At 44.5% G+C, this 26,488-nt stretch overlaps 18 protein-coding genes across 18 annotated transcripts; 9 read left to right on the top strand and 9 right to left on the bottom strand. All coding sequences in view use genetic code 12, as the record gives it.

The window, feature by feature from the left end:
- Positions 1–4: 4 nt before the first annotated feature.
- PGUG_02684 (oxidoreductase) lies at positions 5–1,570 on the bottom strand (the record flags this gene model as incomplete). Its single annotated transcript, XM_001484905.1, has 1 exon — positions 5–1,570. The coding sequence occupies one exon, from the start codon at positions 1,568–1,570 to the stop codon at positions 5–7; it is 1,566 nt and encodes a 521-aa protein (XP_001484955.2).
- A 49-nt stretch (positions 1,571–1,619) lies between these two features.
- On the top strand, positions 1,620–2,768 carry PGUG_02683 (iron-sulfur cluster assembly protein; the record flags this gene model as incomplete). The annotated part of the gene is made up of 1 exon (XM_001484904.1): positions 1,620–2,768. The coding sequence occupies one exon, from the start codon at positions 1,620–1,622 to the stop codon at positions 2,766–2,768; it is 1,149 nt and encodes a 382-aa protein (XP_001484954.2).
- Positions 2,769–2,810: 42 nt separating this feature from the next.
- PEP12 (SNAP receptor) lies at positions 2,811–3,659 on the bottom strand (the record flags this gene model as incomplete). Its single annotated transcript, XM_001484903.1, has 1 exon — positions 2,811–3,659. One exon carries the CDS (start codon positions 3,657–3,659, stop codon positions 2,811–2,813), a length of 849 nt encoding a protein of 282 aa, XP_001484953.2.
- A 158-nt stretch (positions 3,660–3,817) lies between these two features.
- TRR1 (thioredoxin-disulfide reductase) lies at positions 3,818–4,780 on the bottom strand (the record flags this gene model as incomplete). Its single annotated transcript, XM_001484902.1, has 1 exon — positions 3,818–4,780. One exon carries the CDS (start codon positions 4,778–4,780, stop codon positions 3,818–3,820), a length of 963 nt encoding a protein of 320 aa, XP_001484952.2.
- A 326-nt stretch (positions 4,781–5,106) lies between these two features.
- PGUG_02680 (uncharacterized protein) lies at positions 5,107–5,544 on the bottom strand (the record flags this gene model as incomplete). Its single annotated transcript, XM_001484901.1, has 1 exon — positions 5,107–5,544. One exon carries the CDS (start codon positions 5,542–5,544, stop codon positions 5,107–5,109), a length of 438 nt encoding a protein of 145 aa, XP_001484951.2.
- A 234-nt stretch (positions 5,545–5,778) lies between these two features.
- Positions 5,779–6,384, top strand: PGUG_02679 (uncharacterized protein; the record flags this gene model as incomplete). Its single annotated transcript, XM_001484900.1, has 1 exon — positions 5,779–6,384. One exon carries the CDS (start codon positions 5,779–5,781, stop codon positions 6,382–6,384), a length of 606 nt encoding a protein of 201 aa, XP_001484950.2.
- A 203-nt stretch (positions 6,385–6,587) lies between these two features.
- On the top strand, positions 6,588–8,138 carry PGUG_02678 (U4/U6-U5 snRNP complex subunit; the record flags this gene model as incomplete). The annotated part of the gene is made up of 1 exon (XM_001484899.1): positions 6,588–8,138. One exon carries the CDS (start codon positions 6,588–6,590, stop codon positions 8,136–8,138), a length of 1,551 nt encoding a protein of 516 aa, XP_001484949.2.
- A 161-nt stretch (positions 8,139–8,299) lies between these two features.
- Positions 8,300–11,731, top strand: CCC2 (Cu(2+)-transporting P-type ATPase; the record flags this gene model as incomplete). The annotated part of the gene is made up of 1 exon (XM_001484898.1): positions 8,300–11,731. One exon carries the CDS (start codon positions 8,300–8,302, stop codon positions 11,729–11,731), a length of 3,432 nt encoding a protein of 1,143 aa, XP_001484948.2.
- An 80-nt stretch (positions 11,732–11,811) lies between these two features.
- On the top strand, positions 11,812–12,333 carry PGUG_02676 (uncharacterized protein; the record flags this gene model as incomplete). The annotated part of the gene is made up of 1 exon (XM_001484897.1): positions 11,812–12,333. One exon carries the CDS (start codon positions 11,812–11,814, stop codon positions 12,331–12,333), a length of 522 nt encoding a protein of 173 aa, XP_001484947.1.
- Positions 12,334–13,044: 711 nt separating this feature from the next.
- MTR10 (Mtr10p) lies at positions 13,045–15,870 on the bottom strand (the record flags this gene model as incomplete). The annotated part of the gene is made up of 1 exon (XM_001484896.1): positions 13,045–15,870. The coding sequence occupies one exon, from the start codon at positions 15,868–15,870 to the stop codon at positions 13,045–13,047; it is 2,826 nt and encodes a 941-aa protein (XP_001484946.2).
- Positions 15,871–16,163: 293 nt separating this feature from the next.
- Positions 16,164–16,724, top strand: GUK1 (guanylate kinase; the record flags this gene model as incomplete). The annotated part of the gene is made up of 1 exon (XM_001484895.1): positions 16,164–16,724. One exon carries the CDS (start codon positions 16,164–16,166, stop codon positions 16,722–16,724), a length of 561 nt encoding a protein of 186 aa, XP_001484945.2.
- A 336-nt stretch (positions 16,725–17,060) lies between these two features.
- Positions 17,061–17,513, top strand: PGUG_02673 (uncharacterized protein; the record flags this gene model as incomplete). Its single annotated transcript, XM_001484894.1, has 1 exon — positions 17,061–17,513. One exon carries the CDS (start codon positions 17,061–17,063, stop codon positions 17,511–17,513), a length of 453 nt encoding a protein of 150 aa, XP_001484944.1.
- A 1,580-nt stretch (positions 17,514–19,093) lies between these two features.
- Positions 19,094–21,277, bottom strand: BUD7 (exomer complex subunit; the record flags this gene model as incomplete). The annotated part of the gene is made up of 1 exon (XM_001484893.1): positions 19,094–21,277. The coding sequence occupies one exon, from the start codon at positions 21,275–21,277 to the stop codon at positions 19,094–19,096; it is 2,184 nt and encodes a 727-aa protein (XP_001484943.2).
- A 654-nt stretch (positions 21,278–21,931) lies between these two features.
- PGUG_02671 (chromatin modification protein) lies at positions 21,932–22,372 on the bottom strand (the record flags this gene model as incomplete). Its single annotated transcript, XM_001484892.1, has 1 exon — positions 21,932–22,372. The coding sequence occupies one exon, from the start codon at positions 22,370–22,372 to the stop codon at positions 21,932–21,934; it is 441 nt and encodes a 146-aa protein (XP_001484942.2).
- A 114-nt stretch (positions 22,373–22,486) lies between these two features.
- Positions 22,487–23,416, top strand: PGUG_02670 (thiamine diphosphokinase; the record flags this gene model as incomplete). Its single annotated transcript, XM_001484891.1, has 1 exon — positions 22,487–23,416. The coding sequence occupies one exon, from the start codon at positions 22,487–22,489 to the stop codon at positions 23,414–23,416; it is 930 nt and encodes a 309-aa protein (XP_001484941.2).
- A 962-nt stretch (positions 23,417–24,378) lies between these two features.
- On the top strand, positions 24,379–24,960 carry HAM1 (nucleoside triphosphate pyrophosphohydrolase; the record flags this gene model as incomplete). Its single annotated transcript, XM_001484890.1, has 1 exon — positions 24,379–24,960. The coding sequence occupies one exon, from the start codon at positions 24,379–24,381 to the stop codon at positions 24,958–24,960; it is 582 nt and encodes a 193-aa protein (XP_001484940.1).
- Positions 24,961–25,059: 99 nt separating this feature from the next.
- Positions 25,060–25,629, bottom strand: PGUG_02668 (uncharacterized protein; the record flags this gene model as incomplete). Its single annotated transcript, XM_001484889.1, has 1 exon — positions 25,060–25,629. One exon carries the CDS (start codon positions 25,627–25,629, stop codon positions 25,060–25,062), a length of 570 nt encoding a protein of 189 aa, XP_001484939.2.
- A 79-nt stretch (positions 25,630–25,708) lies between these two features.
- On the bottom strand, positions 25,709–26,182 carry PGUG_02667 (uncharacterized protein; the record flags this gene model as incomplete). Its single annotated transcript, XM_001484888.1, has 1 exon — positions 25,709–26,182. One exon carries the CDS (start codon positions 26,180–26,182, stop codon positions 25,709–25,711), a length of 474 nt encoding a protein of 157 aa, XP_001484938.2.
- Between the last annotated feature and the right edge of the window lie 306 nt (positions 26,183–26,488).

The raw sequence follows: 26,488 nt of genomic DNA, 5'->3' as shown, positions 1-26,488 counted from the left end.
ACGATTATAACTTATATACATTGACGGAGCTCCACCCACGCTTACCGAGGAGACCATCAACGGGCCCTTGCTTTCTAGCTTCAAGATCTTTTGGACCCGCAACGTATCCAATATAGCCCTCTGGTCCACAAACCAAAGCGAGAGCAGGATCTTCTTTTTTCATTTTCTTGGTGGCACGAGCTTGCTCAATGGCATTTTCATATCTGATAATGTCCGTCCCGTCGTCTTCATTTGGTTCGTCTTCATTTTCTCCTTCTAGTATTCGCATACGCATTTTAAGAGACTCTTCGGGAGAGAAACTTTGTTGCTCGAGTCTCAATGGACTGAGATAATGCAGCTCGGTGGGTTTTTCTATATCCTTGCTGCTTAAAATACTCTTTTTTTCAGAGTCGTAATGCTTTTTTAACAGTATTCTGTCAATTTGCTCCAAGAAATAGAGGAACCGTTCAAACGGCTCTAGTTCACCAGGTGCTTGCGCCGAGTAATGGATGGTGGTGTGGCCCCTATAGGGATTGCGGGAGAGCAAAACTTGAAGAATTGGAGCAATTCCTGTTCCAGCACCGTAAAATACCAAGTTGTCAAACTTTGGTATGTTTTTCACACTCTCGATTTTTTCACGAAAAGACTCTGCCTCGATCTTGGAGGGTAAATCCTTGAATGTGGGCCTCTGGAAATGCTCCTTGAGTGGGTGGTATGGAAACTTGTAATTGATATGTGGTCCTCGAAGTTCCAACTCATCACCAATGTTGCGACTGGTGATGTAGCGCGATACTTCGCCGTCTTTGTACCGCTTAACATATAAGGTCATGACTCCTTGTTTGTCGTAGTCTTCAGTTTCGTTATCAATGACCTTAAGCAAGGGCTTTTTCTCACCAGACCTCGTGTACTCCGACTTCATAAAGTATAGTGGAAGAGGAGTGTACGATCTCACCACCATGATTTCCGGCTGTTTGATTTCCACCGACCAAATTCTGTCGCCGTTCCATATTGACTTTTCTGCGTAATTGATATGGTAGTTATACTGCCAGTGGTTATACTTTGGCGTCAATTCGACGAGAAAATGGTCATTGTCAATTTGTTCTTTGTGAGTAACGATGAACTTGTGGAAATCCGTTGGGGACAACAATTCCTTACTGTCCGAGCCTTTTTCAGGCAGATATACCCACACTTTCACGGTATAAGCACCCCAGATAACGACAATGGCTGTGAGTATTTTGGGTACGTATCTTGACCATCTGGTGACGGGTTTTATGGGTTTGTGTTCACTGTTCCCAGAATATTTAGTAAAGTCATCTTGGTTGGGAAGTCCCGGATAATCGTAGGTGAGTCTTTCATGCTTAATTTTGGGGATGTAAGGCTTTTTGTTCTTGGAAAGCAAGTTCGAAACCGAATTGGATTGGTCAAATGGCGCTGGAGCTGCCCTGGAAGTGGACGGTTTTATCTTGTTTTCCGAAACCGATTCGTCCTTTTTGGGCTCAATGTCCTTGTTTTCCTTCGAGTAGGACCGTATAATTGACCTGTATATCAACGGACGGTTGGTCGCTTGTCGTATTGAACGTATAGCCAACATCGGTCAGATGTGCGCTCTTGGAAATTTTCGTGAGAAATAGTTTGAGGTAATGAGATTACTATATGGGATCCGTGCCCACCATGACAAAATTTGGAGCGTAAGCTCACATCAGAAGCTACCCTTGCTTGCTACTGGGTCTAGCGACAAAACATCTGCAATTTTCCGGCTTTCTGAGACAGAAAAGTTCCCCAGAGTCACCACTCTCGACGATACTCATACAAGATCGATTCGTTCAGTAATGTTCAAACCTCCGATAGACGATACGGTGGTGGACGAGAACGAACTATTGGACCCTCCGACTCTCGCTATGGGCTCATTTGATGCCAAACTTTCCGTTTGGCAAGCAGAATTGCCCCAAGATAACGATGAAGATATGGACCAAGAACCTCGAGAGATATGGAAACAAGAGCGGAAAGTCGTCGAAAGGGCTGCACAATGGGAACTAATGGCAGTTATAGAGGGACATGAACACGAAGTTAAGGCTGTAGCATGGAATTGTCATGGATCGTTGGTGGCATCTTGTTCTCGTGATAAAACAATTTGGATATGGGAAACTGATCCTGATACTTTGGAAGAATTTGAGTGTATTTCCGTACTCACAGAACACCAGCAGGATGTCAAGCATGTCATATGGCACCCAACCCAAAATCTACTCGCCAGTTCGTCATACGACGACACCATCTGTATATATAGACAAGAGTATGATGACGACGATTGGGGATGTGCAGCTGTACTCAATGGCCACCAAGGAACAGTTTGGTGCTCTGCGTTTGAACATCCAAAAAGCCCTTCGGCTTCTGAAACTACTGTGAGATTGGTTTCTGCTTCTGATGATTTAACTGTGAGAATATGGTCCACTTCAAAAGAAGGTTCTGAAACAAATCATGATGCCCTTCCCAGCTCTATAAAGCTGTCTAATGAGATGCAATGGGACCAGGAGTGTATCTTGCCTTCGGCACACACTTATCCAGTGTATAGTGTGGTTTGGTCGTCGGTTTCTGGTCGCATTGCCAGTGCCGGGGCCGATGGAAAAATTGCCGTTTATAAGCAGACAGACGGAGTTTGGGAGATCGAAGGAGTCACCAGTGCAGCGCACGGAGTCCATGAAATCAACACATTGGCATGGAGCAAACTTGACGACAATAGAGAGGTGCTTGTGAGTGGAGGTGACGATGGCTACGTTAATGTTTGGGAGTAAAAAACATCCTCTTTACATATTGACATATTGCATATCGTGTCATTAGAATATCAACCCTATCAATATAATCAGGCCAAGCACTCCCAACAATATAAGCAAGCAGCAGAACATACGTCCACTAGAACGTCTCTGATACCGTTCAGCTTGTCTCAATTCGTTCAGGGCTCCCCGAGCATTCGTGCTAAAGTTGTAAACATTATTTTCAATGTTATCGATGGAAAACTGCTGTTCGTGAATGATATCTTGAAGGTTGGAAAATATCTCGTTAATGTATGAAGTATCTTGATTGATTTGGTGGATTTCTCGTTCTCTCTCCTGAATCAAAAGCGTTTGCTGCTCTAGCTCCTCGGCGTTGATTGGTTCGTATGTGATTTGTATCTGCTGTGATTCGGTGCTGGGAGTGGGTTCGGATGTAGTCTTTTGATCTACTTGTTCGGGCCTTCCATATTTCTCAACAGCCTTTTTTTGGAGCTGCTCAAACCTCAGTTGTAGGCGTTGGAACAGCTCGAGGCTCTGTTTAATGAGCCTTATAAGGAGCGACTCTTTTTGTCGCAAATACTTTAAAGCGTCGTCATCTTCGTGGTTCAGTTCGCATTCGTTAAGATACGTATTGAGCTTGCTGGTGGTTTCATTGATTCTCTGGAATGATTCGGTGGTTTTCTTGAGAGTACTGGAGATCTTGGATGAGATTTTGTGTGATTTTACGGCTCCGTCTAAAGGTTCTTCTTGCAACAATTCGTCGTATTGTGTCAATAACTTTCGAGCCGCCGAAAGTTGGTTATTATTGACGTTATAAACATTATTGTCGATGGTCTGGGACAACGAATCGAATTCCGGAAAGTCGGTATATGCCGCCGGAGAAGCTTCAAGGTCAGGGGCAGCAAACGACATGTATAAGTTGAGATTAGATAAAATGCGAAAGTGCTAGCCCAATGCAGGAAAATGAGAGTACAAGTTACAGGTGAACGCTATGAATGACAGACAAGTCACAGGTGAACGCTAGGAATGACACAAGTCAAATCAATTCAATTCTATAAGTCTAATAATATCTATATTTCCAGCTCGGCCAAGAACTTTTCACAGTCCAAAGCAGCCATACAACCGGTACCGGCAGAGGTGATGGCTTGTCTGTAACGGTGATCTTGAACATCACCAGCAGCAAACACACCGGGTACAGAGGTCTCGGCAGTGCCTGGGTTGGTCAAGATGTAGCCGTTCTCGTCGGTCTTGACTTGTTCTTGAACAATCTTGGTGGCTGGAGTGTGGCCAATGGCGTAGAACAAACCGTTAACAGCCAAGTCGGATTTTTCCTTTGTCTTGTTGTTGATGATCTCCAAGGCGTTAAGGAGCTTACCGTCACCCTTGGCACTCACACCTTCGGTGTTCCACAAAATTTCCAACTTTTCGTTGGCTTTCACACGCTTTTGCATGATAGTAGATGCACGCAACTCGTCTCTTCTCACCAACATGTAAACCTTGGACCCGTACTTTGTCAAGAACAAAGCCTCTTCACAAGCAGAGTCTCCACCTCCAATGACAGCCAAAGGCTTGTTACGGAAAATTGGAACGGCTCCATCGCAAACAGCACAAGCCGAAATTCCTTGTTGCCAGTAAGTATCTTCTCCAGGGAGATGCATTCTCTTAGCAGAAGCACCCGTGGCAATAATGATAGCATCAGTGGTATTAGGCTCACTGTCTTCATTCCATTCAGTCCAGAACTTGAAAGGACGTTTGGATAAGTCAACCTTGGAAATGGTTTCGGTAATGATTTCGGTTCCGAATCTTTGTGATTGCTTTTTCATTTGCTCCATCAACTCGGTACCTCCAATACCATCGGGGAAACCAGGAAAGTTTTCGATATCGGTAGTAGTAGTTAATTGACCGCCGGCAGCGATTCCGTTGGCCAACATACCCTCGTACAAAGTGGGTTTAATTTCTGCTCTGGCAAGGTAGATGGCGGCGGTATGGGCAGCAGGGCCGGAACCGATGATAGTGACTCTATGGTGGACCATTCTTGAAAATGTAAGGAACTTAATTATGATGGAATTAGATGGAGATGGGTGCTATTTATCATCGCCTCGCGGACGGTGCAGGACGGGTCTAGCCGCGGATATGATTACACAGCGCAATCGTAAGCAAAATCGATGGACCTGGGCCAAGCTGAATAAGCGGAGTGACCATGCAGAAACATAGTCATCGAGAGTGTCACCCAGAGTGGTAAACTCTGTGAATTTCTTTTCCCACACCTTTGTATAGTAGGTAACCACCAGTGGTTAGCGGCTAGCAGGCCACTCACGTAATTGCGACTCGGGAGTTAGGTAAGCCGAGGTTGGAAGGTTTAGCCTAGTACAAATTCTCGAACCACTGTAGACCGCTGCCATCGTGGATTCAACAATACATTTGTCATAAACCATTGTAGTCCCTTGCGGCGCTCCTCGAGCCACGCTAAAGGATTAGTTAGTTTCTGTAAACTCATGGAATCTTTGGGAGGTAAGGGTGGGATTTCGTTGCCAAATTCGTCAAGTAATTTGTTTCGAAATGCTTCCATTTCTCGGTACCGCTTGTACAACACTATGGACAGGTAGATGGAGTCGTTCACAATGATTCGTATGGCCCAAACAACGTAAGATTGGCCATTTTCTCCTTTTATGGTGTGATGTTCACCAACAAGAACATCGCTAATATGAGTGGGTTCCAACTGATTTGGACCATGGTCTTCAAGCTGAATGGGAACCGGGGCCACCTGGTTTAAGCGCATGCTTGTATTTGCTACCATAGGTCGTGGATGTTTGGTGCTGGTTGGTGACAAAGGAGAGCTCGGAGTTTCAAAATATTTGTAATTCTGAATATTTTTTGAAGTGTTTATACTCTAGCACGTCTACAGGGCCCTGCTGTCGATTTTATGTGCTCAGTTATTCTCCGAAGTGGAATATTTTTGTCCTGGCTTACCAGCCTATAAGTGATAACAACCTCTCCTTTTCGCCATTTTCGCATTTTCTCACGCCGCTCGATGGACCCACTAGCCCATAAATACACCTATTTCCAGCGGTTTTGGCATCGCTGGCAGGCCCGCAGAGACATTCCGTTTCGCCGCAAGTTCTTTGTGGGCTACGACTTGTCTGGCAACACTTATTGGGAATTTACTATAGATGGAAACCTAAACAACCTTCGTCGCAAACTTGAACCCTATATCAAACTGCCTTTTGAAGTCGATCATTACCATACTGTACCACCCCAATGGCACCAGTGGCTACGTAGGACACGCCCAAATGCCCCAACCATACAGGAGCTCGTCAATGACCAACTTCGACAGGAAAGAATCAAGATCTTAGCAAAGCAAGCAGACCAGAAGTGGACTCTAGAAAAGCAAAAACAACAGCAAGCATTTGAGTCGCAGCTCCAGCGTGAGCTCCAGAAGGTGCAACAACGTTCTGAGGCTACGAAACTTGCAGAAGATTCCAAGTCGGTGTATCTAAATGATACAATGAACGACAAAGAAAAACCAAAAATTACTGAAGAAACAACCACCAAAAAAGAGCAAGAGACTGATCCATGGAAAGAGGCAGATTCTCAGAAGAGCGACATGACAGCAGCAACTGTGACACCAAAACGATAAACGAAAAAAACAGGTTACCCAAGAATTGCATAGGGATAACCAAGCATTCCATCATTTGTAGATAATATTACCGTCGTATAGCATAAACTCAGACATCTTTGTATTTCGTCTCTTGTATATTCGTCTCATATTTTGTCTCTATTTTGTCTCATTTTGTCTACCCCAGATTCGCACTTCCTCATCGCGATAATCAACTGTACTTGATGGAAATCTCTCTTTCCCTAGAAGAAACGAACAAGCTTCGAAGACAGTTGGGTCTACGAGAGATTCCACAGGGTGATGATTCTGTGTCCACGTTGCAAAACAAGGTTTCTAAAAATGATTTGCTGATTGCGGAAACAAACAAACTTCGAGCGTCCGCTGGACTCAAACCAATACCAGAAACTGACAGTAAAGAGAAAGCTGATGATAATGTAGATACTCGGGTGGAGAGCCGTGGCAGTAAACTTCTAGACAAACTCAAATCTCGAAGGAACGTGGCACATCTCGACGAAAATGAAGAACCAAATGAAAATCACGATATCGTGGTAAATACAGATGATTGGCTCAACAGCTTGGGAAAGGAAGCTACGGATACAACGGAAAGCGATTCGGTACAGAATGTGGTACACAAGGACAAAACCAAAGACGTAAATGAAGTTCTGAGAGATCTGTCTACGCCCATGCTTGATTCAAAGGTACCCCATATTCTTAAAGAAAGCCCGAACCAGGAGGAAAAAGCTTCTCTTTCGGGTATATCCGACACAGCTGAGCCCAGCGAACAGCCTCTGAAAAAGAGAATGGCAATACTGTTGTTTGATGAAGATGAGATACAACCAGAGACTGTGAAAATGAAAAAGATAAAAAAAAAGTCTCTGAAGAATAGAAAGAGAGAACAAACCATGGACCCTTTTGAAGTAAAGCCCGTTGTTCTTGAGCAGTTTGAAGACAACGATGACGATTTTGAAGTTCAGTCGATGATCAACCACAAGCGACGGTTGAAGCAGCAGCAACGAAAGAAACTCACTTCTGAAGAACTCGCGAAGGAGATCAGTCAGCTTGAGCTGTGGGACAGTAAAGATGCCTTGGATCGAGCGTCAGCCTTAGCAACTGCGTCTGGGTTGGTTTTTGACGACACTTCTGAATTTCTAAGTTCATTGAGCACCGAAAAGACAGAAAAGAAAGTTGACACAGCGGAGCCAGAAACTGAAAAGGAGCAAACCCCAAAATCCAACGAGCAACTGGAAGCTCATACAGAACCGTCTGAGCCCATTGAAGAAGGTACTACACCGCGGTTCAATACCGGAATTGCAGCCACTCTCAATTACCTTAAACTGCACTCTGTTTTAGAAACCAAGCAAATACAGCAAGAAGCCAGAGAACAACGAGAAGCAGCCAAAAGAGCAGAAATGACTAAATTGAACATTGAAATTGAGAGTCGTCTTGTTCGTGAGCAACTTGAAAGCGATGGCTCCTACAAGTCTTTACCTAAGGAAGAAAAAGAAACCATTTTTGAAAGATACCTCGATGAAAGACTTCGAGAAAAGGGCCTTTTACAAGTTGCTGAACCCAAACGTAAAAAGAAATACGACCTGTACACCTCCAACAACAATTATCGGCCGCAAGTACAGCTCGTATATAAAGATAAAGACGGCCATGAATTGCTGCAAAAAGAAGCATTCAAGCATTTGTCGCACAAGTTTCACGGCGCAAAGCCGGGAAAGGCCGATAAACATAAGGCAAAGAAAACCGAGCCTTCGGAACGTATACTATAATACTAATATTTCATATCTACTTTTCTCTGATCTTCTCTGATCTTAATCTTCATTTTCCTGCATGCATACGCCGACGTCGGTAGCTGATCAAAAAGATAATGCGATTATAAATTATCAAAAATTAATTTATTTATAGAGCACTTGTGGGCCCCCTAAAAAAAATGAAGGGTGAAACTATATTCCGGATCCAGGGCATGACCTGTGCCGCTTGTTCCGGAGCGGTGGAAGAGGCCATATCTAGTTTGAATGGCGTAGACCTGGTATCCGTTTCTTTGATGACCGAAGAGGCCAAAGTATGGCATGACAAGAATATATGTACGGCCCCAGAAATACGGCAAGCAATAGAGAATTGTGGATTTGAGGCCGATAATGGGAGAATGGGAACACAAGAGCGGTTGATAGAGACTAAACTTTCTATTCAAGGCATGACCTGTGGTTCATGTTCGGCTTCGATAACCGAAGCGTTGGAGAAATTACCAGGCGTGGAAATGGTAGCGGTGTCTCTTGTCACGGAAACTGGGCTTGTGAAACACTCGTCGTCTGTTCTGGTAGACCAAGTTTCGGAAACAATTGAAAACTGTGGTTTCGAAGTGACGGTGGTTGACTCTTCCGCGGCAAGTCTGGGGAATGTTAATACAGTCACCAGTCATTTTAATGTGACTGGAATGACGTGTGCTTCATGTAGTGGATCAATCACGAATGCCTTGGAAGCATTGCCAGGAGTAAATGCCGTGGTGGTGTCGTTACTCACCAACCAAGCAGTGGTTACTCATGAAGGTCTGCTTGACGCCCAGCAGATAATAGACACTATAAGTGATTGTGGGTTTGAAGCAACACTTGCGGGCTCTTCCTCAACAGCAGAAGCAAACGAAGTAGAAGAAGTAGTGCTCCAGATCCACGGTGTCAATGAAACAACCGACCTAAATGCATTCCGCTACAATTTAGAAGCGTTTTTACAAAGTAACGCTGGAGTTATAAGTCATAAATTGGCGCTTGGGAGCGTTGACTCGGATGCCATGAATCATTCATCAGAGAATTCCCACACTATACAAGCACTTCATGCGCCAGACACTGACCATACCCAAGAAGAAGGTATCTTAGTTGACGAGTTATCGGTTACTTATTTACCCTCACAAGTTGGTATTCGTGATCTCGTTGATGGCATAAATTCGTCTTTTCCCGAACTCACATTCACAGTAGTGAATTCTGTTGACCAAGCATGCGCCGCCCAGCTAAAAATGCTTTCTCGTGTCAAAGAGATTCAGTATTGGAAATCAAACTTTATATGGTCTTTATCATTGGGGATTCCAGTTATGATATTCCACCATGTTCAGCACTTGAAACCATTCAATTCCGCCCTCATTTTCCCCGGTCTTTACTGGGTGTCATTGCTTCAAATGGTTCCATCTGCCTATGTTCAGTTCGTGTTGGGACACACGTTTATTCGCAAGCTCATCAAATGCATACGAAGAAAAGGAGGCGCCAATATGGATGTCTTGGTGAGTCTTTCGACCCTCATTTCCTTTTTCTTCTCAGTGTTTGCCCTCTTTTTAAGCGTCTGGTCGGGACAAACTTCTCGTCCTCCACGCTTGCTATTTGACACCAATGTAATGTTGATTTGCTTCATTTCTTTGGGCAAATGCTTGGAAAATAGAGCCAAGGGAGCCACTTCTACAGCACTCTCCAATCTTTTGGAGCTTTCCCCAACAACATGTGTTATCGTTACCGATTTGGCAATGTATGAATCTTGGGCTGCTTCTCACGCTGAAGAGTCCAAGACTGAGGAGATGATAGACTTCCCCACTCGTGAAATCGGCATAGATTTGATCCAACCCAATGATATTGCCGTAGCACTTCCTGGTAGCAAGATCCCTGCGGACGGTATCATACTTTATGGTTCAAGTGAAATTGATGAGTCCATTATTACTGGAGAAAGTATCCCTGTATTCAAGACTAAGGGTGATCCCGTGATTGGTGGATCAATCAATGGTCCCCATCTCATTCATATTCGGGTTCTCAAGACAGGCAAGAAGTCGCAACTTCAACAAATTATCAATTTGGTTCGAGACTCACAGACAACAAAGGCTCCAGTTCAGCGTTTAGCAGATCGTTTGGCATCTCGCTTTGTTCCATGTGTCTTGGCACTTGCATTTCTCACGTTGATGTTTTGGATTTTCACCTGTTATCTGGGCAATGAGTCAAAGCTTCCTAAAGCATTTATGAAAGACGAGAACGGAAAATATTTTGTGTGCTTAAAGTTAGCCATATCCGTGATTGTTGTGGCTTGTCCGTGTGCTCTCGGCTTGGCTGCTCCTACCGCAGTTATGGTTGGAACTGGCGTTGGCGCTTCACATGGTGCCCTCATCAAAGGTGGTGAGGTATTGGAAAACGCCAACAAGATTGGCATTATACTTCTCGACAAAACCGGTACATTGACAACTGGCGACATGACAGTTTCCAAGGCAGTCAAGGAAGACGAGTCGTTGAGCGATGTGGATTATTGGAAACTCGTTGGTACTGTTGAGGGCTCTTCAGAACACCCGTTAGGAAAAGCCATTATGAAATACGCCAGATTACAAGCCGGGCTTAAATTCGAGGAGGACTCTTTCGACACCGTCATGTCGAACTTTGAAGTTCTTACGGGAATGGGTGTGACTGCAGACGTTAAAATTGCAGAGAAAGGCAAGCCTTATTCTATTGCTATTGGTAACCACAGGCTATTGCAAAGTCGGTATCCTGAAATCGAACTTCCTAGTCAGGAAAACGACCACACAAGCAAGGCATATGTAATTATTGACGGCAGGCTCAGCGGATTAATTTCTTTGACCGATAGCTTGAGACACAACGCCAAGGACGTGGTGAATTACTTGCGTTATAATTTGGGCATACAAGTGGGAATAGTTACTGGAGATAACAAATCTTCCGCTTATCACATTGCAAAACAGTTGGACCTTCCTCAGGGAAATGTGTTTGCCGAGGTTCTGGCCATCAACAAAGATAAAGTGGTAGCAAGTATTAAGGAAAAATTCCAGTGTGGGGTTGCGTTTGTGGGAGATGGTATAAACGATGCTCCTGCTTTGGTGAAGGCAGATATTGGAATGGCTATCAGTTCAGGCACAGATGTTGCCATTGATTCTGCCGACATAGTCCTTCTTTCCACCGCAGGAAATACCGACCAAGGCATTGCTGGAATCCCCACTGCCTTGAGTATTTCTCGTTCCACCTTGCGTAAAATCAAGACGAATTTTGGTCTTTCGGTTGTCTACAATGCACTTATGGTTCCCTTTGCCATGGGTCTTTTTCTTCCGTTGAATCTTATGCTTCCTCCCATTGCGGCTGGAGGTGCCATGGCCATGAGTTCGGTAAGTGTTGTGGTGAGTTCACTCATGCTTAAGAGGTGGAAACCGCCAATAATTGCTACCGATAACACAGTTCAGGAAGACCAGTTGTATGGTTTCACCTTACAAGGGTCCACCAGCGACGACTTTAAGCAACTTCAGCGTCTGGGCCGGACAAGAAGATTTGGAAATGGGAAATTCTGGGGAAGAAGGCCAAACACCAATGCGTACGAATTGGTTCCTACTCTGTTTTAACAGAACAAAAAGATTGGGAAAGTGGAATATGACACGATATTTATATATAGATAATAATTAGACCTTTCCTGGTACACGATATGAGGCTTTATAATTTAGTGTTCTTGTATTTTATTGCAGTGGTATTTGGCGAATATGAGCCAATTGGTGAGACTCAATTAACAAATAGTGAGACTCAATTGAGCAAGAGAATTACACCAATTCAAGCTCTTGCGGTCGCCAAGGAAGTTTATGCCGCTATCAAGGAATTGGAAATGCATATAGAAGAAGAAAATGGTGGAGACTTGGTCAAAAGAGATTTAATTGACGATGTTCTCAACCGCATTTTTCTAGCACTCAAGAGGTCGGGATTGGCTGTGGCTATAGTGAAGATGTCACTAGAAGACGACGATGTGAGAGCAGGACTCACGGAAATCACCATTGATCTCCTTGAAGCCGATGTTATACCATACTACGAAATCTTCGAGGCATTGAAAGAGTCAGGACTCGCAGTCGAAGTGGTGAAAAGCACCCTCACCGACCCGGAAACCAGGGAGGGCGCTTTGGAGTTGGCGCGAGAGGTGATCAGATCGCAACTCCCGTCCAATTCTACAATAGTTTAATAAATATAATAGGGTATCACTGTATTACTATCAAAGCACTTACAAAGCCAACAAAGCACCGGCAGCCAAGGCAGCGGCACCAGCAGCGGCGTATTGGTTTCTAGCAGCACCAGCCTCGAAAGAGGTAACGTTAGCTGGAGCAGTGGTGTTTGGAGCAGCCGAGGTGGAGTGAGCTGGGCAGTCAGTGACGGTGGAAGCACAGTCGGTGATGGTGACCAAAGTGGATTGGGTGTCGACCTCAGTGACGGTAGCAGCGGAGGCAGCGGCGGCGAAAAGAGCGATGGCGATGAATTGCATAATTAACGAAAGACTTGAGTTTGGAAAAATACTAAAGAAGAAACCTGCGAACGTCGCTCTTTTATATGCGAGCGAAAAAACATTTGGAGCGGCAAAAGAAATTAGACGGTAGAAGTGATTGCAACCCAAACAAACAAACAAGTTGTGCGCACTGCGTCGCGCCAATAGCACCCTAAAAGGGTAGAAATCATTCCTCTTTGGGTATTCCGCCGCGTGTGGTGCGGCTGTTTGACACCAAGTTTTGTGCGCGTGTGAACGGAAAATGCAGCATGAATGAACGCCTCAAGCTGCTTCACCGTGCGTAAACTGTATCATGGCAGTATTTTGTCGCTTTTGGGCCGGTGGTCAGCGCGGATTTCTACCAAAACAGCCCATTCTGACATTTACGTTAGATCTTAATGGTCGTCTGTATTTTTATGCTATACTTCTAGGGGTGACATTTTTCCGCGCGTACCAGTTAACAAAGTCACGTAGCCCGGTTCGTACTCTTCGATTGTCCTTATTTGGTAGTGCGACCGAAACTATACTTATCAATTTTTGCACCTCTTTTTCGCCAACGTTAGGTAATTGATGAACAACTTGATTCAACCATCCTAATGCTAGGTCGTGGTCTGGAACCACTGTTAATATTTTAAGTAGAAGGTCGCTGGCGTCCTGTTGTAAATCGGCATGGAACCTAAAAATCAATCCCTCCATCACCGCTTTAAGCAATCGTGCACCTCGGTTATCCTCCATCAAGAACCGCTTTACACTATCCTGAATGTGTGGAGGGTTATCTCCCATAAAAGAGATTGGGGGGTGAGGCAAGCCCCATGATACAAAATCTATCTGGAAATGTAGACAGGAAATCAATGGGTCGAATTCCTCGAGTTGGTCCATGGTGTGAATGCTAGTGGTGAGAGTGGTGTTGAGGAATGCGAAATCTGGAATGAGTTCGAGTGGAAAATACATGAGGATATCGTTGAGCATTCGGAAAAAATCCTCGATCAAATCTGGGATCTCCTTGATGTTCGTATATGATCCGGCAATATCAAAGAAACTCGAACATTGGGTCAATGCAAATTGATATACCGCCTTCTTGATATCATCGGTAGTATACTCGTCGCCATATTCTCTCACTAATGATCCAGAAACCCACAAGTAGCATCCATATTTATTCTGCTGGAAACCTCCATGCAACAAGTTGGCTATATCAGCAAGAATTGGATTGAGATAAGTGCTGAACGACTGGATGGCAGATTTGATAAGTTTGGTTAGACGCTCACTAACCTTGAGCGAGCCTCCGAATTTCTGTAGAAGCTGCGATGCTAATGGCCACACATCCTTGATAAATAGAGTACACACCAGGAATGCTGGCTCGTCAAAACCAGGAGCTTTAAGCACTGATACAAATGTAGTTATGATCTCCACTTGGTCTGCAATGAGGACGTTGGCCTTTTCATCCCCAGGTTGAGCTTCTTTCAATACTCTATTGAGATTTTCAACAGTAGGTTTCCAGAACATTTCACAAGTCTGGAACCGGTTTTCTTCAGAAACTTGCAGTATAACATGGCCCAAGCCATCGGCGAGCTCATAGTGTGATTTGAGATCTATCTGGTCCTTAATTTGGCCATACAAGAGATAAAGTTGTTCCAAGTAATTGACCAAAAGCGAAGAACAGTCTTGACAAAAGTACATTAATGCGTGTGAAGCAGCCACCTTGATGTCACTGGTGGTCTCTCCTTTGAATCCAGCAATGATATAGTTAAGTTGTGGTTCCAAGTATTGTGGGTTTTTCGCAGTCCATTCAGTATAGCGACCAAGTACCAAGGTTGCAGCGTATCTGATTTTAGGATGTTCAGGGAGTTGGACCAAGAAACCCATGATAACTGGAAGAATGGTTTTCTCTTTGTTGGACACTTCCTTCGCCATCGTACGCATGGAAAAGAGCGGTGCTTCAATCTGTTGCCATTTAGCATTTTCAGACGAAGATATAGTATTTTGAAGTTGTTGAAATGGAATATTGAGGGCTCTTGTGGCTCCTACTACTGCACAGCAGTCTTTGAGCACGTCACCCATTTCGTAACGGAACTCCTTGAATTTGTCTTCTTGTTCTTTATCGCCTTGAAAGAGGTTAGAATCATCGGCATCTGCTGGGTAGGTCAAGTGAACAATAATGACGGAAATTAACGACTCGTAGATATCTGCAAAAGCCACCTTTGATTCCTTGAACCGAGGAAGCGTCAAGAGCAGTTTAAGGAGGTACCAGAAGTAAAAGGTGTATTTGACCACGTCCAAATCCTGGTTGTAGGCAGTACATTTGAGCAAGATTTCCACCAATTCACGGAAATGGCCAGGGTTTTTCGCAATTAAAACATGCCACGATTCGCCGGCTTCAACATAAAGACGAACAAGTCCATCAAAAGTCTCGGGATCTTCAAGTTTTTCAGGATGCGACGTCATAAATGCATTAAGCTGGAGCACCTGTTGGTACAATGCATCGATCAATTCGTGGTTATCTATGTCGCGAGTTTCACGGAGAATGGTGCAAAGGCACTCCACGGCACGGTCAAAGGTGTCGTCATTGGTTAAAGACTCGAATATTAATGATGTGAGAGGAGTGACAGTCAATATGTCCTCGATGCGGCATTCTTTGATCCAGCTGTTCAAGCAGTCGAGAACGAGCGAGCTTAGGGACTTGTTTGGAGCGAGGTCTGCTAGTACCCGCAACACCCTCTCGACATTATCGGTTATAAGCTCTGAAGTTCGTTGGTTGAACTCGGCATCGGTGAGCGATGTCTTTGCCAGATCCGAAAGTTCTTCTGGCAAAATTCGAAGAACGTCCAAAAGAAACGGAAGAAGCTGTTCCTGCGAAAGAGCCCCAATTATATCAGACACGGTATTATGCCATGCTAAATCTTGAAGTGCTAGTTGAGCAACGGCGATGCTGAGCTGGGTCCGAACCACTTTATGTGACTGCGATGAAAGCATTTGAAGTAAAGATTCACGGAGCTGCGTATAATTGTGTTCCGGGAGCTGGTTCAAGTCGTAGGTGACCTTGGAACGAAGAGTTTGTGCCGCAAAAAGTACCACTTCTAATGAATCGTTGGATGTGAGAATAGTATGGGTGATTTCCCACGCGGCTTCTGACTTTTGAAACTGCTCCAAAAACTTGGAGGCGTTGATTTTGTCGGTCTCATTGGACGCTGAGTACATTGCATGCAACGCCTGCTTGACTTGGTCCATCACGGACGACGACATTGTGGGGACAGATGTAGATGAAATTTTTGAGGTGAGCGGGCTGTCTGCAGGATAAGGCCAATGGCACAAAAGTAGATTTTTTGTGGTCGAGTAAGGTGGGGTATTATCGTGTGGTGTGTGTTTTTCTTCGGGTTTTTCTTTGGCTCTTCGTTTTGTTTCTATAACCTTGAGGGCCCTTTGGTCTACTTTGACATCGTTGCTGAAATGGATAATTGTGGCTTATCTGCAGTCCGTGAATATTTCAAAATCGTCAACAAACGATTAACGTGTTTGAACTACATATAAAATCCAAAATGTCCTTGCGCCCTATTGTTATTTCCGGCCCTTCTGGAACTGGCAAGTCCACCTTGTTGAAAAGGCTTTTGGCTGAGTATCCTGACAAATTTGGATTTTCGGTTTCCCATACAACCAGGTCTCCCAGAGATGGAGAAAAAAATGGCACTGATTATCATTTTGTCACCAAGGAAGAGTTTCAAAAGGAAATAGAAGGCAAAAAATTTGTTGAGTGGGCTCAGTTTTCTGGAAACTACTATGGTACCTCAATTAAGGCAGTGGAGGATGTAGCTTCTACTGGTAAGACATGTATTCTTGACATTGATATGCAAGGAGTTAAATCTGTCAAGGCGTCGCGTCTTAACGCCAGGTACCTTTTCTTGAGTCCTCCGCTGATCGAGGAGTTGCGTTCTCGGTTGGAAGGCCGTGGGACTGAGACGGCTGAGTCTGTGGAAAAGCGTCTTGCGGCTGCCACCGCCGAGATGGAATACGCCCAAACCGGAGCCCACGACAAGATAATAGTGAACGACGACTTGGAGAAGGCGTATGGCGAGTTCAAGGCGTTTGTTTTGGAACAATAGGCATAAAGTAGAGTATCGACATAGACAATTCAGGTCTCACTTGAAGTAGTATTACTTCATACTATCTTATTTAATGGAGTATTTCGAGATCTTTTTCCTCTCTCTCCCATTACTTTCATTTCCTCTTTCTCTTCTCTTCCTTTTATTTTCGATTTTTCATTTCATTTCTTTTCTCTCTTCTTTTCTCTCTTCTTTCCTGTACTTTTGTCTCACCGAATTCAACTTTACCAATCATGTCCAGACTTCCCTCCTCGTTCGAGGGCGGTTCTGAAGAGGAGTATGTGGTTTTCTCTGCACCCCAGAACTTTCCTAGACCTCAATGACTAACCCAGCGAAATGGATATTATTCAAAAGATGGTTTTTAAGTCTAAGCAACAACCGCTCGTTCCCATTGGAGCACTCGCAACTACCGGAGCGATTATTTTAGCTTCCAAATCTATCCGTCGTGGAGACCGGATCAAGACCCAGATCTACTTTCGCTACAGAATCGGGTTCCAACTTCTTACGTTGGTTGCACTTGTTGCTGGTGGTTTGTACTACCAGACAGAAACCGCTCAGCAGAAGCAAACTAGGGAAGAAAAGTTGAGAGACAAGGCCAAACTTCGGGAGAAGCTTTGGATCGAGGAATTGGAGCGGCGGGACGCTGTTATTCAAGAACGGAAAAAGCGGTTGGAGGAAAGCAAGGCCGAGTTGCTCGAGGTTGCGCAGCAGGGATTTGAAGAAGCGAGGGAGACGGAAACAAGAGAGGCTCAATTGAAGAAGGAAGAAATTGAGGAGAAGGAGAACTGAATTGAGGAGAAGAATAAGGTGAGCTGAAGGAGACAGCTCGTTGAAGGAGAGAGCTCAATGAAGAGAAGAGAGACCAAGCAATCATTTCCCATGTACATACTAACTTTTACTAACTTTTTGCAACCAGCTCATCGCCTGTGAGCTCCTTTTGTAATGCAGTAGCCACCACCTTGACATCGGCAGCGTTGTTTCCTGTCACACTTACTCCCATATGTCCAATACGTATATACCGACCAGCGATCTGAGGGTGGATTCCACCAGCCAAATTCACATTGTAGTCTTTGCTAAGTTTTCCCAAAAGACTTGCAATTTGAGTTCCTTGGGGTACGTAGAGTGCTGTCATTCCGTTACACATATCAGCTTTAGATAAGCATACCGACTCGAGATGGGCAACTTGTTGGCGAAACTCCTTTGCAACTTGCTGGTGAGTCTGGAATCTCTTTATAAGCTCAAGAGGAAGTTTCGATTTTGAGTCAATCTTAACGTCCTTGGCATTTTCGACACCAAATATTTCACTTAAGGATGTGTTTAAGGCTCCAACCAATTGAGAGCTTGGAGTCGCAAAGTAGGAAGCAATTCCATTTTCGTAGTTTTTCATAATAGGAAGCCATTTATGGATCAGAACATAGAAAGGCTTCTTTTTCTTTTGTGCAACACTTTGGTCAATGTATCTTTGCGATAAAAACATGATAGACAATCCAGCGGGAGTCGACATGGCCTTTTGAGATGCAGTCAATACAAAGTCAAGACCCCAGTTATCAACCTGGATTTCTTCAACTCCAGCAGAACAAACAGCGTCCACCGCAATGAGTGTTTCTGGGCTCACTTGACGAACAAGCTGAGCAACTTGCTCAATATTGGTGAGCACACCAGTAGAGGTATCGGTATGAGTAAGTGTAATCAACTTGTAATTCAGCAGCTCTAATTCTTTTTTGATCTCATGTAACGGAACGGAAGCACCAACAGCTGCCTCCAAAGTGGTGACATTTCCATCGTTGACATAGTTCGACATACATTCTGCAAAACTGTTACTGAAAAATCCAGTACTGATGCACAAAACTTTTTCCTCGGGCTGAAGTAAATTGGCACCCAAAACATCCCATCCCAATGTTCCTGAACCACTTAAAACCACTGGCTGGCCTCCATGAGTCTTTTGATTGTTTCCAAAAAGTAGTCTTAATTTTTTCAAAACTTCGGAAAAAACACCTACAAATTCAGGACCAGTGTGTGCCTGAGGCGGTTGAGCCATGGCTTCCAAGACCTTGTCTGAGAATTCCACTGGACCAGGTATCATCACGAGTTTATGTGGTGGTTGATTAGATTTAATGGCCGGAGTTACGGTCGCCAGTAAATTGTTCATGGTCACGGATTCCGCCGATTTCGACTCAAAGTAACTATTACGTTCCGCAGGAGACAAGCATGGGAATTCTGGCGCTCTGGACTCGGTGTTACGCTGTAAATGGCCCTGGAGCAAGCTCAAACGCTGGTTGGGTGACATGAAGAAAAAGTCGGAGTCGGAGTTTCTTGTGTGCCATCTCACGTGAATATCGCGAACCCAGATAGGAAATGTGTATTGAGAGCTAGTTATCTGACCCTGCCAACTTGTAGTCGCTGAAGAAACCGTAGACGTCATTCATCATCTCAATGATTCCACTAGTGGAGTCGTTCAGAATCTGGTTGGAATATACCGCCTGGACAGAACTTTGGATTCTAATTAAGCCCTCCGTAGCGACGAGGTCCGCCAAGGTTATAAGTATAGAGGGCGAAAAGTCACAATACCATCGATGATTCCATACAAGAAGCTTAATACAGCATTCAAGAATTTTTTCGTCCAATTGAGTGGCAGACTTGGCGGTGGTATCACGCTTGGATGTCGACTTTGATCTTTCCATTTTGTAGTAGCGAACAAGTTCGCGAGTAGACCTTGCTGAAAACCGGCCACTAAGGGCATTTGCAAACGCTTGTGAGCCTTCTTTGAAGTGCTTCAACCTATAAGCGATCATGCCGAGAATCTCCCACTCGGATGTGGTCTTTTTGTATTCCATTTGTTGGGCCTGGAAGTGCACGTACTCAGCCTGCCACATGGTGTATGCTCTTAAATCTTCGTAAAGTAACATGAAAAGGTTGTCTAACCACCGCTCGCAAAGCCGCTTTTTACGAAACTCGTCATCAGCCTCTTCTTTTGCCGGCGATTTGATCGCAACCGTAGACAGAGTATCTTCAGTCGAACCTTTTCTTGAAGTGCGGTCCTTTCGGTACTCTTCCTCCATCACGAACACTTTAGCACGATACTTGAGAAGGGCTTCCCATCCAGTTTTGCTGACTATATCTGTCAAAAGATCATACGCCTTGGCAAAGGTTGATTTGAGATTGCCTGCTGGGAGATTGGCAAGCTGTGGATCCATGTTTTTTTGTTCAAAGGCTATATCTGCACTCAGAAGATTGGATACTTCATCTAAAACAACATCCAACGGCAGAGGAAGATGAAGGTCCTCGTTACCCCCACGAAGAGGGACAATTCTTTTGAGGAAATACCGTTCCTTATGCGAGTTCATGGGACAGGAGTTCAATGTGAGCAAGGCATTTTCAAAATCGTTGAGTTTTGTGTAGACTGTCACAAGTAATCCCCATGATTTGAAATCGGACGGCAGCGCTTGAACAGCTTGTTTTGCAAGACTGAGGGCTAAATCGTAGCGTTTTTTGTCCAAACAGAATTGCGCCTGGACCACTAATAAGCTTGAATCACGGGGATTAAGAGCGATTCCAGCGTTCATTTCCTGAACAGCCGCTACTTCTTCGTCCTTCATCAACAACACTTTTGCAATAATGGTGACCACCGCGGGCTCAAGGTCGCGAAGGCGCCCCAATACGTCCAAGGCGGTTTCATAGTTTTGCGTGAGATGAACGCATCTTAAGAATCCATCAACTAGATAGTTGGACACAAGTGTAGGTTGGGGAATATCTACATCACATCCAAGTTTGGGCCCGTCCCAGAAGAGTTTTTCAAACCCAGACATGAACAAAGTAAGCACATCGGAGCGGCCAGTGAAAGGATTGACCTTGCGTACTTCGACGAGGCCGCCTGCGCGCGATGGATCTTCTTCGTCGTTGTCGATCAAGCAACGAACTATACTTGTGACAAACGTTTCTGTCCACAATGCTTCGAGGTCATCATCGCTGATCTTGTCGTGGATGAGCTTACCATCATGATTTACCACCAGGGTTTCGTACAGTCCAGGAATGTGCACCTTTACCCGCATATCAACTTTTGAAAATGCATTGAATGCACAATATGTGAGATCTGGAACTTTCCAGTGCTTTTTCTCGCCAAACCAGTACTGGCCCTTGTCACCTATCAATGTGGCAAGGTTTTGAAGCTGGGCGCCAATCGAAGCCGAACTCGAAGTGTCCACTCCAGTGAAGTAGAGAAAGGTTCCAATGTCTGCATTTTTCTTGCTTGTGGGTGAAAACTTGTGGATAGAACAGAGATCGGCAGGTCCGATATCGGTGAACGTGTGGAGGCGAGCTGTACGCTCAATAAGCGAAGAACCGAGGTATTCCTCTTTTGCTCTGATGTTAGTAGCTAAGCGATTTCGCCGAAAACTCAAAGTTTTCATTCCAAAGTTTGAACGATTGATGCTGATAGTGTACACAAGCAGTACCCTTGCTCGGCAATTACATACTCGGGAATTGAAGCCACGGTGGGCTGTATCATATTTGGTGTTGAAGCGTGTTGAGTTTGAACTTTGAGGACACGCCTGCATGGGGCCGGTGCACAGCCTGGTGTGAGGAGGTGGGAACGACAAAGATGAGTGCAAATATGTAGAAGCTAAGAAGACTTTGAGGACATTTTCTGACTTTTGTTGGTGTTACTGTGGATTATGACTGACTTGTGAGGTTGGGTTTTCTCTTTTTTTAGGTTATTTTGATTGGAATCTAATTTTAGTGATTTGTGTCGAATAAGTCATATCAGTCTTTTGGTATACTATAAATGGTAGTTCCAGGAATCTAAGGTGGTTTATAATCGAGACGATTATCCATAACGACTCAATTCCGTTACTTATGTAAAATAATTGACTTTCTCCAAATTTGCAAGAAATGAAAAATTCGCAACCATTGCTGATATAACCAACATATTTTACGTTTATAATATACATAGTTCTAGTTCACAGATGCCCAACCTTACCAGCATCGCAGTCGCGGTCGTGGCATAAAGAAAAACTGACCACAACTTTGCACCAATTGCAAGACTAATTGTCGTTGTATATGGTAACAATAACCAACTCATTATTTCATTGTTAACTTTCACTTTTCGTCACTTCTTTCACATTTCATCCTTCATATACTACTTTGTGCCCGATCACAGTCAGTTTCCTTTCGTCACTTCTCTTCGTCAACTTCTCTGCCCTTATTGTAACTTAGCTACGCATCTTTTTCGACGGTTGTTCGTCCTCCTCCAAGTCAGTAAAGTCACGAGCAGTGAGACAGTACTTTTCTGGCGGCAAGTTCAAACCCCATTTAGGGGGTACTTGTGGAAGAGGTTTAGAATTTCTTTCATGAGCCAACTCCAACATAAGTTCCTTTGGTGGAGTTGGTTTAAACTGGTAGTTTGTACGAGCAGCAATTGCGAGTCGAATATCGTCTGTGCTGACGGTGGCACTCGAATTTCCAGAACCGCCTTTGGCATGGTCGTTATACACCAAAGCGTCCTTCAACACCGATGTGGTATACCGGTGTGCAAAGTCCATTAATTGCAAAGGAACATGGTCCTGGTAGCTCAGAACGCCCTGGGTTGCGAAGATGAGATGGAGAAGACGCACGTCCCTGGGTACTGCCAGAGATGATTCTGGCTTGCTCATGGCGACAGAACGACAGTCGCAAAACGTTGGTGAGAAATGAAACTTCGCGTGGTGGTTGGGTGCCCGACATTGCAGTCAAATGCAGCGACTTGAAGTAATAAGCCTTGTTTAACTATGTCAGTGGTAGAAAGGGATGATGATATGGTTGTTGAACCTCCAGAGGGCCAATATCAAACAATTGAACCGTTTCGTTTTTTGGATACTTCGGGATCTGATAATTGTGTGTTGATTTTACTAAATCAATCGTTTGCAAAAATGAACTTGATAAGGTTTTGGAATGCCACCGAGCTTCATATATGTGCTGACGGCGGTGCCAATCGTCTCTATGACTTTTTCAGTGATAGTACCCGTGACAGTTATATTCCTGAGTTTATAACGGGAGATTTTGATTCCATCCGTGATGAAGTGAAGGAGTACTATGCTTCAAAAGGCTCACGAATAATCGAGCAGTCTACTCAATACGCCACAGATTTTATGAAAGCAGTAACTATAGCTCAGATATGGTATGGGCTGGCGGATTTGAAGCAAACTTTGCTCAATTCGAGCAACACCATTGACTCTCACGATGGCCTTGTTCGGCTTGTTGAAAAGATCAAAAAAGACCAGAGCCTTCTTCCCGTTCATTTGTACATTTTGAGTGCATTGGGCGGCAGATTTGACCAAACCATACACTCAATAAGCCAGCTATATAAGCTCAACGAGACTGATCTGCATTTACGACTATTATTTATTACTGAGTACGATGTGGTATTCGTTTTAAGTCGTGGTGCCAATTTCGTTTCCTACAAGTCAAAATCAGTGTTTTCGTCGTCTCTGGTTCCTACATGTGGACTTTTACCTCTTGGAAGCTCGCAAGTTACAATCAATTCATATGGACTCAAGTACGATGTTTACGATTGGGAAAGCAGCATGACAACTCAAGTGAGTTCCAGCAATGGTCTCTCTGGAACAAAAGGAGTAGTTGTGAGAATACTGGACCCATTGGTGATGAACATTGAAATCGACTCTAGTCGAGTGACTGCGGAAAATAGCTCAGAAACTTAGGTTCAAGAACTAGTTGTTGAGCAGGTTTGCTGCTTACTCTCAATTGAGTTTGAACTAGCCAAAATTATGATCTAATACTGAAAATTTCCAAGAGTGAAAATCAACGTCACGCATAGGCTGCAATCGCATAGCAATTTTGACAAACTAATTAAACTGTAAAGAACCAAACAATGGAAATTAGGACAAACGGTAGCATTGTGCCGATTGACGAACTCGAGCCGTGAACTCGAACTTGATAAGCTCAAGCAGTAAGTCCCAATTTGCAACTGGAGTGGTCACGTGCCGTCTTTCTCAATCGAAATGGAAATTTTGTTGGAGACCGAGTAATGCTAGCAAGGCTGATTCTAGGCCCACTCCGGGCGTTGAGACCGATGGCATGGAGAACCGGGGTGAGAAATGCCCATACTTCCATGATCAGTAGCATGCTTCCGAAACCTTTTATGCCAGCATTCAGGGAAGTTCAAAAACCCGTAGCGAAGATTGCATCATCCAGCACATTTTCCATTGTAAATGAGGTTGATATGGGAGTATGGCACGAGCCAGAAGACAACACTATGTATATGGATTCGGTGTTGCGGAAAAGACGATTGAAAATGAAAAAGCACAAGTTGAGAAAGAGAAGAAGAGCCCAGCGATCGTTGAAGAAGAGGTTAGGAAAATTGTAAGAATGTAAATAGGAATAGACAGAAGAGGAGGCAAGTGTAGGACATAAAAGATGAGGGTACTTTTATTGGAAACTGGTCAAGTTTAATTCGTTGAAGCAGACTGGAATCAATGGCTTCAGAGAAGTAGTTTCAACTTCTTTTTTCCACAGTTTATTACAATCTACTCTTCATTCAACTCTGCTCTCATTCTGCTCTGACTCTCAACTTCAGCTTCACAACTCAATTCATTTTTATTTTCACTCCATTTTCCATTTTCCATTTTCCATTCTTCTCACTCTCACTCACTCATCGCTCATTATGTCCACCATAACTTTTGTCACAGGAAATGCCAACAAGCTCAAAGAAGTAGTGGCCATTCTCGCCACTGGGGACTCCCCAGATGGGGCCAAGGTGGGAAAGTACCTTATAACAAACAAATCTCTTGATTTGGACGAACTTCAAGGCTCCATCGAAGAAGTCACCATCCACAAAGCCAAGTCAGCAGCAGAGATTTTGAACGGACCAGTGTTGGTAGAGGATACCTGTTTGGGATTCGATGCTTTTAATGATTTACCAGGACCATATATCAAGTGGTTTGTAAAAAGTATTGGACTTCAAGGTTTGGTAGACATGCTTTATAAATTTGACGATAAAGGTGCCAAGGCTATATGTACATTTGGATACTGTGCGGGACCCGGAGAGAAGGTGGAGTTGTTCCAAGGAATTACCCATGGCCGTATAGTAGATAGTAGGGGACCTACGAACTTTGGATGGGATTCGGTGTTTGAACCCGATGGGTTTGACAAGACTTATGCTGAGCTTGATAAAAGCGTGAAAAATGGAATCAGCCATAGGTACAAGGCGCTTACCAAAGTGAGGGAGTACCTTGTTAATAATTGACATAGATCTAGACAAACTATACACTTCCAAACCGCTTCCATCTTCCTTATCACTATTCCTTCATCACTCTCCATCACTTCCTACCTCCTTCCTCCTTCTTTACAGAAATATCTCCTTGATTTTCAGCATAAACCCCTTCTTGTGGTCCACCCGCTTCTTTCCCCGGCTGGTGACAGCCATGAGATTGGGAGGGTCGTTCAGTCCTCCTGACCTCTGACTGGTACCCGATTTGGTGTGGGAAATAACATTGCCAAAACCACCACGGCCAACAGAAAATGACCGGTTTGATGCTTGGGTGTAAAGTTCATTCTCCTTGGGACTCACCTGGTGCTCTACGTCCTGAAGCTTTCTTGTAAGCTCGGGGTTATCGTTGCTGACCATGTTGCCGTACCCTCCGCGGCCAGTGGTCACTTTGTTGGTGTGGAGCTGTGGAGTATTGCTTCCTTGAGGAACTAGTTTCGGCGACGGAGCATCTTCAGAAGTAGTGATGTTGCCAGCTCCTCCTCGGCCCGTAGACACATAATGCTTGTTGTCATGCTTACTGTGGGGTTGGGGTTGTGGGTGACCGTTCTGGGCATCGTTGGAGCTATTTGAAGGTGAGATAACTTTCAGAGATTCGCCGGCGCTGTGGAAGTTACCGGCGCCTCCTCTACCTGTAGAATACGGCATGTTTTGATATGTGGCGGCTTCAACACTAAAAGTACCGGTTGTTCGACTTTGGATTTCTTGGTACGGGGCGTCACGTGAGCTACGTTCGATTAGGCAGGCGTTTTCTTGGCTCTATTGATAACCTCGACAAGGCGTGTGGAAGTGCGGCGAGTGCGCGCTCGAGTCTTGGCTTTGTCGTGGACAGCGATTGGGTGCGACCCAACTTGAGTGAGCTGCGGATCTGCGAGTACCGTTTTTTGAGCACGATTGTGTAGATGCTGTTGCGGCGGTTGTCAGAAACTAATGTTTGTGGTTCCACCTTTGGTTGCACTTGCTTCTTGCTTTCTAGCTTTATTCTTGGCGGTGGTGGCGGTGCGTAGGCAGGCTCAAAGAGCAGACTCCGTTTGAGATCAAGCGATAAATACGAAGAACTTTTGACCAAACTGGCTGTGTCAACTATCGATTCCGAATCGAGTGCGTTGATTACCTCGTCGAATTCTTCACTTGTAGCCACTAAAGGAAGTGGCAAGGGCTCGTAGATCTCAAGACTTGTTATTTCTGGCGACTGGTCCATGATGAGGGTTTTTTGGGGCTGCCTATAAAGTATTAAATGTGTACGTGACTGGCTGCAAAATGAGACGTCATATCAGCGGCTGCAGGACCGCTGATCGCGAATAATTCCACACCAATCATGAAAAATCAAATTGAAACTTTGAATGAAGATTATTCAAGTTTGGAGTGACTAGTAGTCTGGAGTAACCAGTGGCTTTCAGCTTCATTGTTGTCATATTTTCTGCTTATTATCTCCTTATCGTCTTGCCAGCCGCTAGCTTCGCACCTGTTATTGAGCTCTTTTCCTGCACAGAGACACACAAATAAG

This window comes from Meyerozyma guilliermondii, genomic scaffold (assembly GCF_000149425.1).
Source record: "Meyerozyma guilliermondii ATCC 6260 scaffold_3 genomic scaffold, whole genome shotgun sequence".
Lineage (NCBI taxonomy): Eukaryota > Fungi > Ascomycota > Pichiomycetes > Serinales > Debaryomycetaceae > Meyerozyma > Meyerozyma guilliermondii.
The sequence above is the reverse complement of the archived record's forward strand: the minus strand, read 5'-3'. Positions and strand labels throughout refer to the sequence as shown.